At 39.8% G+C, this 14,432-nt stretch overlaps 2 protein-coding genes across 4 annotated transcripts in view; one reads left to right on the plus strand and one right to left on the minus strand.

The window, feature by feature from the left end:
* Positions 1-2,121: 2,121 nt before the first annotated feature.
* On the plus strand, positions 2,122-6,647 carry ATP6V1E1 (ATPase H+ transporting V1 subunit E1; the record flags this gene model as incomplete). Its single annotated transcript, XM_072400014.1, is given in 8 exon segments — positions 2,122-2,187; positions 2,921-3,030; positions 3,137-3,203; positions 3,935-4,024; positions 4,106-4,174; positions 5,248-5,342; positions 5,755-5,842; positions 5,961-6,647. Coding segments are annotated over 8 exon segments (648 nt in total), but the record flags the coding sequence as incomplete, so codon positions are not given.
* Positions 6,648-7,534: 887 nt separating this feature from the next.
* Positions 7,535-14,432, minus strand: part of SLC25A18 (solute carrier family 25 member 18) — a 13,727-nt gene continuing 6,829 nt past the window's right edge. Inside the window, exons 5-11 of one of the 3 annotated variants that reach the window (XM_072400011.1) lie at positions 14,154-14,209; positions 12,057-12,147; positions 10,590-10,708; positions 10,169-10,313; positions 9,937-10,091; positions 9,340-9,415; positions 7,535-8,267 (exon numbers count right to left, since the gene is read on the minus strand). In XM_072400011.1, the coding sequence (XP_072256112.1) occupies positions 8,126-8,267; positions 9,340-9,415; positions 9,937-10,091; positions 10,169-10,313; positions 10,590-10,708; positions 12,057-12,147; positions 14,154-14,209 (784 nt within the window). In that variant the 3' untranslated portion in view covers positions 7,535-8,125. Of the gene's footprint in view, positions 8,268-9,339; positions 9,416-9,936; positions 10,092-10,168; positions 10,314-10,589; positions 10,709-12,056; positions 12,646-14,153; positions 14,210-14,432 lie in introns of those variants that run through there. The other 2 variants (XM_072400012.1, XM_072400013.1) reach the window with 2 other exon arrangements.

The following is a 14,432-nucleotide window of genomic DNA, read 5'->3' on the forward strand; positions in this document are numbered from 1 at the left end:
GTATGTGCACAGCATTGTTCTCCCATCCTCCATGGGTGGACTGATGTGCCATGGCAGACTTTCACCTGAGACCAGCATTGCCGTTCTAGGTGTGAGGACCAAAGCAGAACTCTGCAATGGCTACCACCTTAAGCTTTGTCATTGGACGCTTCTAATTAGAATTAGTAAGACATCCATGTGTATGGAGAGAGTAAGTCGGGGGGGTTGTTAAGTCAGCACTGCACTGAACGCTGATACTTATTTCCAGGTAAGCAGCTCTCTTCTTGTTGACTGTAAACGGTGGAGTCGGCTTACTCTGCTCCTGGCTGCATACACAGAGAGTCTCGGGTCAGTCCAGACCGGGCTATAACTGGAATCCAATGTAGGATCAGACTGACCCGGTGTTTAGGGAATAACAGAGGCTGTACATTATGTAAACATTAGCAATGTCAGTCCAGCTGTGATGGGGATCCTGGGCATAGACAGGTCCTCTTTATAGGCAATCAGTACATTCATTATAAGAGGGGACTTTTTTTTACATGGGTGGTGATCCCCATCCTTCAGCCTTATGATGGACAAAACTGGGAGCTTGGCAGAAAAGACATTATTATTACACAGTATTTATATAGCGCCATCATATTACGCAGCGCTGTACAAAGTCATGTCACTAGCTGTCCCCCAAAGGGGCTTACAATCTAACTTCCCTACCATGGACATGATAAGAAAACAATGATATCACAAAATTAGAAGGGTTCAAATGTTTATCAGTTTTATCCAAATCTACATTTACACTTTTAATTATATCACAGCAGTGTTCTCCCCAGACCCTGTTAGCAGGGCGCACCACCCGGCTGTTTTTGGGTGGTTACTGAGGAGTTGGGTCACAATACAGGTGCTGCCACCCACCTACAAATTCTTCTGACCCAGCTTAAAAAAAAAAATATTCTGCACTGCACAGAATGCTTTTCGCTAGCTGAGCTGTCCATCCTGCAGGCTGCGGTCTCGCCAGTAAACGTTGTCAGAATGCAGTTGACTTGGGTTGCTTTCCCATACATACCCAGCATTACATTTACAAGCCTATAGGTTCCAGGACCAATATGTCATACTAGCTCTCCTCAAAAGATCCCCCAACAGGCCATTACCTTCCCCTGGGGTATCTGGTGCTCCCTGAATAATCACAATTCTGCAGGACTGACCGGGATCCTGCTGGACGAGGAAATCATTCTCTGGGTGATCATCACGCTGGCCTAAGATCAGAGATTAGATGTTTGCACTATAAGGTGACCTTTTCAGTCACTGTGACCTCTTCTTCTGTTTCCTAAATATCTGTGGAATTCAGTGGTGGTGTTATGAGTGGCTACAAAGAGGCGCTGTCATGGCACAATTTGCCTCCTTTGTTCTACAGTAAATGGTGTAACCTCTAGAAAGGCTTCTGGTAAACACATTTATCGTGGGCTTATGCTTCATAACTGATCGCTTTGAGTTTCCATGAAGGTTCATGAAAATGTTGCTGATTTCTTTGTATACACAGACACGCTATGTGCCGCTCACATAAAGAAGTGTTTACTGAATTCATCCCAGTAAGGAATTTCTTGCTCACAGTCAGGATTTGGAAGTTACCCCTTCCTGTTTTTTCCCTGAGTAATTTTGTAATGTGGGTAGGGAGACCAGTGTAGAGTTTAACAATTATATTGGCATTTTGAACATCTAATCTCTGAATCTTTGGCCAGCATAACCATTGCCAAGAGAATGCGTGGGTAGAGGAGGGAATAGTGAAGGTTCATGTAGGTGATGTGCAGTCCAGACATTGGTTCCCCAATATCACAATGATCCTACAGGTTGATTTTCTAATGATTTAGGACGACTATGGGCTTGTTCACCCCCGGACCTGTATGGGTCTTGCCAAGTTCACATTAATATCACTAGAACAGAGAAAGTAAAGATGGTTTAGTGTTACATTCCTCACCAGAATGTGACAAATCACATCTTCCTCCATCCTGCTGGGACCACCCAAATAAACATGCCTTTCTATAAAGATTTAAATAGCTCTTTACAGAGAAATGGAGGTAAATTGATGCTTGTGGGTGAATTGTTTTATCTTCGTTTCATAGCATGCTGACATTTTTAAATGTTGTTTTCCAGATCAAACACATGATGGCTTTCATTGAGCAAGAAGCCAATGAAAAGGCGGAAGAGATTGATGCCAAGGTGAGCGTCTGAGGACGAGCGGGACTGCTACAAACACAGACTCATTGTTCGCTCATGTATTTACTGGGGTGACTTATAATGACCTGTAGTATTGGAACAGTAATTTTTCAGAGTAGAGTTTTGTTGGGAAAAGGAAGGGGGGAGGAGTTGTATAGCCATCCAAAGTCCTGTAAAACCAAAGCAGATCTGTTACCAAATCTGCTCTGGTCTAACCGATCCAGTCAGTGACTCTAATGTCCCAAAAAGTTCACACACTTGCACAATATTTTCCTTGGTTATTAGGTGATTGGGATACTCCCCCAATCATTCATGATTCTTTACATGCCACATTATTGATGTACTTTTGATACTTAACCAAAACTTTGGCTCTATTCACATCTAATAAAAAAAAAAAAAATGAATCGTCTATGATCACTCAGCTGCTGATTTCCCATCAAATCCACTTGCGTACAAATCATTCTGAAAGTTGGCCCATGGATACTAGTACCTAGATAGCAATGCTGGAGAACTTTGGATAAAAGTGCAGAGTTATTAATAATAAACAGGATTTATGGAGCACCAACATATTATGCAGTGCTGTACATTAAATAGGGGAATAGGGGTTGCAAATGACAGACAGATACAAACAGTGACAGGAGGAGAGGACCCTGCCCCAGAAGAGCTTATGATCTAGGAGTTCTCCCAGATATGATGTGTTTTTTTTATTTTGCAAATAACTTATTGTTCTTGTCAGGCGGAAGAAGAGTTTAACATTGAGAAGGGTCGTCTGGTACAGACTCAGAGGCTAAAGATCATGGAGTATTATGAGAAAAAGGAAAAGCAAATTGAGCAGCAAAAGAAAATGTGAGTACAATATGGCTCCAGGAGCTCACTCACTGGCTGCAGGGAAGTAGTATCCGTTGTTTTTGTTTCCTTCCCTCTTACACATCTCTCTCACATTCTCTTTCAGTCAAATGTCCAATCTGATGAACCAAGCCCGACTTAAGGTGCTGAAGGCTCGGGATGACCTGATAAGTGTGAGTTTACCTTCTTCTCTCTAACGCAGTCTGATGTATTTGACGTTCCCATTTAGACCCCATGGTCCAGCTTGGTACATATGTGCTGGCAGGTGAGATTCCATATTGTGGGCATGGTTTTGCTGTCACTGTCAAGAAGAACCATATAAAACTCCACCATTTTATGTCACTTTGTTTTTTTGTCTTTTCATTTCACAATTGGTATCCGAGTTCTTGAAAGAGGAACTTGCTAAGGAGACAGCAATGTGTGGGATTTCTGAGCAGATATTTCCACATCTTTACAGAGCGGACAGGCATACAACCCCCTTCCTTCCCCCAAGTCCCAAATAGAACTGATCTGCTGTTCCTTTTTAAAGCTAAAACTTAAAGCTGACTTTTTTTTTTTTAATATTTGTGCAGGTTTCTCTGCCACATGTAAACTGATTTCACTGCACATTCTGAGCTGTTCAGTGTGCATTAGAAGCTGCAGAAAGTCAAGTCAGCGAGAGCCTGTATCATTTCCTGGCTGATAGTTATCCAGGACCATTTAGCTCTTTTCTCCCTGTCCCTGACTTACTCTTTTTATTTGACTGGATTTTACTTCTTTCAAGTATGGAAGCCTACAAGGAAAACTGCAATTGTCCTGTAATTAGGATCAAGAACTCTGTGTCTGTTCAAACACTAGATTTATCACTAACCTAAGGTGACTTTTATGTTCTGTGCCTGTAAACCTTATCTTGTTCTGTTTCCAGGATCTCCTGAGCGAAGCAAAGCAGCGGTTGGCCCATGTAGTAAAGGACAAGGCACGATACCAGGCCTTGCTAGATGGTCTCATTTTACAGGTGATGGTTATATTTAATGAAATATGTTATATACTTTAATATAAACTCTAAATTCCTAACTGATCTTCTACATGTCCTCAGGGCCTTTACCAGCTACTTGAATCCAAAGTTGTTATTCGTTGTCGCAAGGAGGACTTGCCCCTCATTAAGGTAAGTGATATCCAGCAGTAAGTAAATTGTGCATGTTGCATTTTTGTATTTACATGCATATACCGTATTTTTCGGACCATAAGACGCACTGGACCATAAGACGCACCAGTTTTTTAGAGAAGGGGAAATGAAGAAAAAAAAGATTCTGAAACAAATAGTGTCCTAAAATATTTTATGTGCATTAAAAACCAACATCACAGTCATAAACACATGTAATAAACCCTGTAAAGTAAACAGCAGCATTTAGAACCATTATTAACAAAGTCAGCAAACAGACTCACACAGAGACACAAGCACAGCTGCAGCTGCTCGTATCCATGGAGAGATGCATAGCATAATGTAGGATTTCTGCATCTCACTACAGATACCAAGCAAGCAGAGCTGCGGACACTGGGTGAGTATTTCCTTTCAGTTGTAATAAGATTGCAATATAACATTTGTTTACATTGTGTTTGTGTGCTGTGAGTGATCTTCAGCACGCTATTCAGGGAACACAGCATGACTGTCAGCCAATCATGCTGAGAGTGGGAGGACGCTGGGAGCAAGATACAGGAGACAGTCACTCTGGCTGTGCTGAACAGGAGACGGGACGGGACAGCAGCTGGGAAGGATACATTTTGATACATTTGGACCATAAGACGCAGGGACTTTTTCCCCCCACTTCTGGGGGAAAAAAAGTGCGTCTTATGGTCCGAAAAATAAGGTAATTGGGCTGTTGTCCTGTATTTCCTCTTAAATATTGTAAGAATTGCCATGGCTGGTATGCAGCATTGATAACTCCGAGCGGGGATGGGTTGGAACCTTTCATAATGGGTGCTAAGATGTGTGGGAATTTTGAGAGCCTCTCAAAATTGGCAGAACCAGGAGCTTGGTACAGGCATGGTAGGAACCCATTCTTCCCATTAGAGTACCATTAGAGCTTCCAAGGAATAGGAAGGACTATAAAATGCCAAAATATTAATTTTGGGCAGTGTGACAGTAAATTCCATAGTGCCATGGAAAGAAAAAGGGCATCTACTTCTAACATGATCTTTATTTTGGGTCATAACATTCTGCTGTTCATTCTCCTCTAGAATTCTGTGCAGAAAAACATTCCCATCTACAAGGCTGCCACCAAAAGAGATGTGGAGGTTGTGGTCGACCAGGACGGTTTCCTGCCCCCAGAGATGTGAGTTATCTGCTATCATTTTATAAGAAATGAGCTTTAACTATGAAAGCTTCTTATTTGATTGGGTTAATAATACAAGCAGATAAAACACTGTCACCTTCAGATGAGCACTGAAAGTGTGCTACCAAGAATTAATGGACAGGGTGATTATACCCAGTGGGAGAATAAGACTGATAGTTAAAGCTGCCAGGGTCTGTAACCCTCTTACTCCATGCATACACTTTTAACTCTAAGCCTCATGTTGACCTGCAGCTGTGGGATATTATTTTAACCTTTACTAGCCAACACAAATGGTCTGTAAAATGTTTACGGGTAATGCAAACCTGGTTGCTTGCCTGCGTCAAATTGTAATGAGATTTGCTTCTTCTCCTACATTAATTTTTTTTTTTTTTTTTTTTTCCTTTTTGCTCAGCTCTGGAGGTGTTGAGATCTACAACGGAGCTGGCAAGATAAAGGTGGTAAATACACTGGAAAGCCGGTTGGACCTTATTGCTCAGCAGGTAAGTGTCCCCTACATCTTTACATTGCTCGATCCGCAGAGTATTTCAGGAAATAGTTGAATGTGGGAAGAAATCTTGTCCTAATTCTCATAATAATGATTGCCTTCTCTTCTTCTAGATGATGCCAGAAGTTCGAGTTGCTTTGTTTGGGAAGAATACAAACCGCAAGTTCATGGATTGAGTGCTTCTAGCTACTGCCATATCCCCCTTAGTGTACAGAAAAGTGAAATTCCTAACCATTTTATGTTCCTTCTTGTGTAATTTTTCAGTTGCTGTCTTAGGTGCTTGGCCTGTTTTATCATTGTATATAGGTGCAGCCTATCTTACCATGTGTGGTATTCCTCCATTTTATGCACAGTTACTCTCTGGTCCCAGGGGAGGCATGGGAAGGTCTTAAAGTCAATGTAGGAGCCTGAATCTTCATTCCTTACAGGCAGCAGAGTTGTCCATGTCAGGCTCCTCTTAAAGCCCCTCCCTCTCTGCTTGTGCCTCCTGTCAGAGGTTGTAATGTGTACAGGCTTGCACTACTGGATGAGTCCTTGAGATTGGCAGGCATGGTGTGGTCCTGCACAAGCTGTTAGGCATGGTGTGCCTTGTATCATAGTTACAGCATCTGGCACTTCCTCCATTATTGTATTCAGCTGTTCCCTAACCAACCCCTGTGTTACAGGCCTGCCCATGTCTGAATTTTGTGATGGCAGCAATCATTTGTGAAGTTGTCTTTATTTATTATAATAACTGAACATGGACATGTTCACAAAGAATCTCCAGGCAAACAAATAAGAATAAAATATATTAAATATTGTCTGTGCTTAAATCAAATAGTGCTACTTTGAAAACTACTTCCATCTACTGCAGTACATGTTCAACTTGATCAGGAATGTGCTAAAGTTCTGCAAATTGACAAATTTATATTCTGAACAACCGCTCATGTTTGGACAGTGAAGAACTTAAACACCAAACTGATAGATATCTGCTCAGCCTGCCAATGTGTATGAAGTAGAGGAACCCTGTATAATCAATTGTGCTAAAAAAAATAATACATGTATGAGAGTTGTAGCCAATCTGAACTGGTTGGCAGCCTTAGTAATTCTTCTGCTTGATACATTCCTACCTGTATACTGTCATAGGGCCTGATTTATTAATGCGCTCCAAGGCTGGAGAGGATATACTTTCATCAGTAAACCTGGAAAAAGTAATTTGTTGGCAAATGTTTTCAATCCTGGACCAGATCCATTCTTGGTTTGCTGGATCACCCAGGTTCACTGATCAAACTGTATCCTCTCCAGCCTTGGAGAGCTGTAATAAATTGGGCCATTAGGGAGGATGATTTTTGCCTAAATCTCCATTTGTAAATGCTGGATGCCTAGATGTCATGATATTATGTTACCGTTAGTATTTTAAAAGGTATAAAGCCCAGAATGCAGATCACTAGTTTTAGCCTTCCTGAGCTTCACCTCAGTGACTTATTCTGTCAGTTTAACTTTTTCAGAAAGAAGGCATCATCAGTGGCCCCTTTTCTTTTAATCAATGTTCCCTTTACAGATACCCTTCACGTTGCCTTTTTGCAGGAATTGCCTGTTTCCCCCACATAGCCTACCAAATACTCCATTTGACCTTCAACTGACTCGCATGCTTTATGGACTTGTCAGACTCATTGAATGGTTAGCTGGTGAAAATATGTTCCATTCCTAATATTTTAACATGTATTATTTACTATAATGCATCCAACAAAGCAGTTGTATTCAGTGCATTTTGTAAACACTAATTTTACATATTTTATAAATTATTAACTGCAGTAATCAGAACTGAATCAACATAGTAACACATGTTATTAATTACAGGCTGTAAGTAGTCCCTACTATAATTTCTGACTAAGGGTAAATATAATTACACTAGCAACCCTATGACCACAGTAGATGTACAAACCTTGGAACTTAGCAAAGGGATGGTTGGAGTTCCTCATAATGGGCACCGCAAGTGTGCAGAGCTGGTGACACTGTGTTCATGAAGTATCAGTTTTACTGTGAAGCAAACTAGGCTGTGGGTTCAAGTAAGGAATTACTGGATCTTCTATATTTCTGGTAGTATAGCAGCATAAGCTGCTCCATGTTATCTGAACTTCAAAACACCATCAACAAATGTCGAAGATTCAGAAGAAAATTAAAAGTCTCTTTCAAAATAAAAACTACTGGATGGTTCCACTTCTTCTCTCTAACCATCCGAAAATTGTTCTTCCGATGTTCGTTCACTATGACGACAGTCCAGATTTCCCGCTGCTATTTACTTAGAATATCCCAAAATAAATTCACCTATTCCGAAAAAATACACAACTTGTGCTATTCCAAAGAGAGGGGCGATTACCAGCGCTCTGCATCCGGCTCCCTTCATGAATGCAGATGGACCTTCGTTTCTCCAGATCTTCCTACAATGAGAAGGAAGAGGATGGCAATTGGTGTGAGAAAATATAAATACAACAATTCTACTTTAGTAAGGTGTTGGATTACCATTAGCACTCTAGCACAGTGTGGGATTACTATCACTCCTATTCTCCTGTATGACATTGGAATTCTATAACATTTGTTCCCCTCCAATATGGTGTGGGATTAATATCACTCCCATTCTCCTTCATGACATTACCACTATTATTCATATTCCTTTGCTGTATAATGAGGGGTTTCTGTCACTCCTATTCTGTATGACATTGGAATACTTTAATTTATGTATTAATGTCCCCTTCTGTATGGGATTACTATCACTCCTATTCTCTTCCTATACGACATTGGATTACTATACCTCATATTTCCTCTCCATATGGTGTGGGATTACTGTCACTCCTATTCTGTTCCCGTATAACGTAGGAATACTATAACCCATATTACTTTCCTGTGGGTATGATGTGGGATTATTATCACTGTCATTCTCCTCCTATATGACATTGGAATACTTTAATTTATATACCATTCCTATACTGTGTGGGATTACTATAACGCCCATTCTTCTGTATGACACTGAAAGTATATACCTCATAATGCTTTCCTGTACAATGTGGGGTTATGATCACTCCTATCCTCCTCCTGTATGACATTGGAATACTGTATCTCATGTTTCACAGTGTAGGATTACTATTACTCTTATTCTCCTCCCACATGACATGGGAATTCTATAACTCATATTGCCTTCCTATATAGTGTTGTTGATCACTCCTTTTCTTCTTCTGTACAACATAGAAATATTATGACTTCTGCTTGTGCCTAAGAGTGTATGAGGAGCCACAGAGGACATTAGTGGGCTATTAGGCCCTTTACTATTTGGCAGGGCAAATGAGTGTCATGGTTATCTGTGCACATTTCTATTAATAACTTTCTCTAATGAACAAAATGTACTTTGGTCCTACTCCTTGTACCCTGCTTCACTATGACACAACTGTGCCTGCCTATTTATCGTTCCTCTGACAAAGGAAGGTTGTAGGTTCAGTGTGCATGGTAAAAACTTACCTAGCACAGTCAATAATTCCATTATATGTATCTTCACCGAGTCCCTTTTTCAGTGTCTGTATCCGCGTCTTCAGAACTGAAATAGAATTCATACTTATACAGTTATATTGTCTTATTTATTGAAATAAACGTAAAGCCCAAACCATTTTTTTGTTTTAGATCAAAGAATGGTTAAAGTATGTCTTTATAAAATCATGCACTGCATTGCAGCAGCAGAATTGTAGTAATTGGTAATGATTCACTAATATTAAAATATTTTGTTAGAGGTTGTATTTTGAATAAAAGCAGTTATAAAAATGTAGATGTGAAATAAATAGGTTTCAATAAAATCCACCATTAGATTGTAAGCTTTGTAGGGCAGAGTCCTCCATTCCTCCTGAGTCACTGTTTGTATTTGGTATGTATGCAGTTTTGTCATCTACAGTGCCAGTTTATTGTACAGCGTTGCGTTATAAATTGGCATCTAAATTGATAATAATAATTCTCATTATTTATACTGCATTCATTAGCACAAGATTTAACACTCAACTCACTAAGCTGTGCTATTATGTTGTTGTGTGTGATGGTATTGTTTATGTCACAAGTCTTTGCACTCACCATCGAGTGGTGTCACCGCCACGGCTGCCACAGATCCAGCCGCACAACCCGCAATGAAGGAATGGTAAAATGGGGCCTTTTCATGTGATGATTTTTGCCCCAGTTTGTTAAGGTTGGCAAAGAGTGGGAAATAAATGATAGAGAATGGGACGTCCCTGTATGGGAGAGAAAAGTGTTACTTTTTGCGCAGATATTTTGATTTTATATCTCACCATGAAGGACCTTTTCTCACCTGAGTAGTGTGGCCCCCAGACCTTTGTAAACTCCTGAGATACCCTGGGTACGTAGAAGGTCTCTTGATATCCGTAAGGCAGAAGGTTTTTGGGTGGGCTGAGAGATAGTTTTTTGTCCATCACCAACTACAACTTTTTGTGTTGCTGCAAGAGAAAAAAAAAACTGAATTAATAATTCTCACCTAACAAACGGATATTCATATTGTTTCCTGAACACGAATTTAGTTTATCAATATCCCAGGAAATTGTGACATCCCTGCAGCAGGAGTCAGTTTGTTCCAAATACCCCAGTTGGTACCTAGTAACTGGTGTTTCAATATCCCTTATTTTAAAGATTACTGGCTAAACCATGGCACCTTAAAGCAATTTAAAGAAAATATATTCTCCAACATGAGGCCACTCTCCCATACCCCGTATTACCCAGGCGTCCTGCATCTTGAAGCTGGATTTTTAGCATCTCCATAGGGGACGTCACCACCACCTGACAGGTCCCAGCCCCACAACCTGCCAACATTTCTCTGAATAGCGTCAGTTCCTTTCTATAACCACAAGATGGAGTAACAGAACAATGGGTCAATACTAGGCAAGTAGTTTGTTTGTAAACTGCATAAAAATATATATAATAAAACAAAGAAATTAAAGAGAATACAAAAGAACAAAATAGAAACAAGCAGCAAATGTATCCAGAGACAGAAAACTAAATTATAAAGCAACAAAGGAGAGCAGAGGAGTTCCAACATTGTCTACAGTTTATGCAAAATGTGGAATGTTTATAGGTTCAGATAAAAAAAAAATCATTAATTCATAATCACATAGTAACCAAATTATTAAATAAATGTATCTGGCAACTTCTTTTTCACCAAATACTGGGCAGCACTAATAGGTCAGCCTTCCTTTTTGAAGATGATGCCAACCTGTTAGGAAATTTTAACCATAGTTAAATGTTATACAGAAGAGCATAACGTTCACTTATTTTACAGGTGTGTTTTGGTGATGGGTCAGTAAAAAAAATATAAGCTCTCCTAGATATTTTGAATAGTTGTCTGTAAAATACATTTTGAGTTTGAATAACTGAGAACATAGCAGAGAATACCAGAAAAGAGAAGAATCAAGATAACGAGAGCAGAACAAAGTAGAGAAGGCCAGCACAGAACAAAGCTGATAAGGACAGGACAGAGACAAGGAAAGTATGGAAAAGAAGACAAAGCAAAAGCAGGGAAGGAGCAAAGGAGAGAAGAGAAGGACAGAGAGAAGATGGATAGGATCAGGGCAGAGAAGAGCAAGACAATGATGAGAGAATATCGGTGCTGAAGAGAGCAGAAAAGAGAAGATCAGAGCTGAGTACATGAGATCCACACAAAACAGAACATAGAATAGAAGGATGGTGCAGAGGAGAGTAGTTTGTGCAGAAAACAGCAGGACAAAACAGAAAAGTGAAGAGGGAAGCAGGACAGAAAAGACCTGATGAAAGTAAGACAACAACATCAAGCAAAGAGGAATATAGAGAAGAAAGGGGTGAGAAGGGAGCAGAAGGTCATAAAGTAAAGCAGGACAGAGAAAAAACAATATAGTGCAGAAAACAGCAGGACAAAACAGAAAAGTGAAGAGGGAAGCAGGACAGAAAAGACCTGATGAAAGTAAGACAACAACATCAAGCAAAGAGGAATATAGAGAAGAAAGGGGTGAGAAGGGAGCAGAAGGTCATAAAGTAAAGCAGGACAGAGAAAAAACAATATAGTGCAGAAAACAGCAGGATAGAGAAGAAGGAAGTAGGACAGAAAATAGCAGATGGAAGTAAGACAACAAAACATTGCAGAGAATTGGGGAGTAGAATAGTGAAGAGGGGAGCAGGACATAACAGTGAATAGTAAAATACAATAATTATACCCCTCTTGAGACAGAAAATTTCGGAAGAAATCATTTGCTGCCAGCTTAATGGCTTTCTCTGGCGTCACAAGTGTTAGATTTACAGCAGCACCTGTCAGTGATACACAAAACAATAACACAAGCAGCTGTATGCTGAATTCTCATACATTGTACACACAAATAAAATAAAAGACGATAATAAACAAGAACATATAAAGCAGAGTTGTGTATACAGTTAGGTCCAATAAAATGTGGCCGCTCACACAAGTTATGTTATTTTACCTGCTGTTTACTGAAACATATTCAAATTAGTTATATAATGAATATTTGTAAAGTGTAGACTTTCAGATTTAATTTGAAGGTATCCACATCCAAATTGGAGAAAGGGTATAGAAATTCCAACTTTTTAATATGTACCACCAGGGGACCAAAAGTAATTGGATAATTGATTCCAAACCTACTTAACTTGCATTGTTTTATCATCAGTTAAGCAGATAAAAGGTCTGGAGTTGATTCCCGGAGTGTTGTTTACATTTGGAGAATTTTGCGGAGAACCTAAAACATGCAGTCAAAGGACCTCACCATGCAGATGAAAGGGACCATACTTAAGCTGTGATTAAAAAAAAGAGTATATTAGAAGTAGCAGAATCTACAGTTTAGTACATTCTGAAAAAAAATAAAAAATTATGCAATGGTGAACTCGGCAACAAGGCCTGGATTGTTCATGGAAGACATGAACGTGGTGGATGGTCGCAGGATCTTTTCCACAAAGAAAAGACCCTTCACAACACCCAGCCAAGTGAAGAACATTCTCCAGGAGGTAAACATATCAATATCCAAATCTACCATAAAGAGAAGACTTCATTCATAAGTCTCATGAATAGAAAAGTAGACTTTTCTAAAAAAAAAAAAAAAAAATTCTATAAAAGCCCCAGTTTTGGAAAAGCATTTTACCAGAATGATGGCAAGAAAAAAGTGTGGAAAAGGCTTGGGACAGCTCATGATCCAAAGCATACTACGTCATCTGTAAAACACAGGCAGTGTGATGGCTTGGACATGCATGGCTGCCAGTGGTACTGGGTCAGTAAAATTTATTGATGATGTGATAGAGGACGAAGCAGCCGGATGAATTCTGAAGTATACAGAGACCTGCTGTCTGCTTAAATCCAGCCAAACAGATGGACAATAGACAAAACATACAGCAAAAAGCAACCCAGGAGTTTGTTAAAGCAAAGAAATGGAATATTCTTTAATGGCCTAGTCAGTCATCTGATCTCAAACTAATTGAGCATGCATTTCACTTGCTGAAGACCAAAATTCAAACAGAAAGAAACGGAAAGCTGCTGCAGTAAAGGCCTGGCAAATCATTACAAAGGAGACCCAGCGTTTGGTGATGTCCATGGGTTCAAGACTTGAGGCAGCCATTGCCTGCAAGGATTTTCAGCAAAGTATTAAAAAGGAAAATATTTTTTTCAACTCTATAATTTGTTTAATTACATTTGAGCCCCTGAAATGAAGGGATTGTGTAAAAAAAAAATGACTCAACCCATTAATGTAAAGCCAAAAGTCTGCACAACTGCATCTCAATTGTTTCATTTTAACTCCACTCCACCAAAACTATGAAAACTATGTCAGTGCACAAATAGTTTTGGATGTAACTGTAGATATATTGTATGAATGTAGTATAAAAATGTATGGTTACAGTTATGTATAAATGTGTTTGTTGTATATAAAGTGTTTTTACAGATCAGATATTTGTCCTGATGATCTGGAAATGTACTGCAAGTACCAGCAAACACATGGTAGCCATTGACAGATTGGACAAGATGAAACTTGCAGTTCTTTGACCATTGGTGTGGTCTATGCTGGCTATGGCCCGGGAAAAGTTTGATGGTCACCTCTCTGAAGCTAACAGTTTTACACAGAATGTGGAGGACAAATTGTGCATCAGTGAATAAACCAGATAACTGTGATTATCTGGGATCACAAGGCTTTGTGTTGTGACAAGATGTTGCATCACAGCCCATGATGTTTGCCCTGCACAGCCTACTGGGAATACTCTGGTTTAGTAAAATAACATTGCAACACAAATCTTTGATCTAAATTCCCACCCAATACCTCTGTACATTCCAAAGAATCCTTCAGAGCGAACCGTCTTTATGAGGCAGTCAAACCTGAGAGAGTGCAGAGGAAGAGACATTGAGCAGGAGGAGAGAGAGAAAGAGGGGAAAAGAATGAGGGGGAGAAAAGAGAGGAGGGGACAAAGCAGAAGAGACGGGGGGGGTGATAAAGAAATGGAGAGAATTAGAGGGTGCAGTAAAGGGAGAGAGAAAAAGATAGAGGCGAAACAAGAAAGAGAGAGAAAGAAAGGGAAAGGGAGCAGGAGAGAGGAGAAGG

This window comes from Pyxicephalus adspersus, chromosome 2 (genome assembly GCF_032062135.1).
Source record: "Pyxicephalus adspersus chromosome 2, UCB_Pads_2.0, whole genome shotgun sequence".
NCBI classification, from domain to species: Eukaryota; Metazoa; Chordata; class Amphibia; order Anura; family Pyxicephalidae; genus Pyxicephalus; species Pyxicephalus adspersus.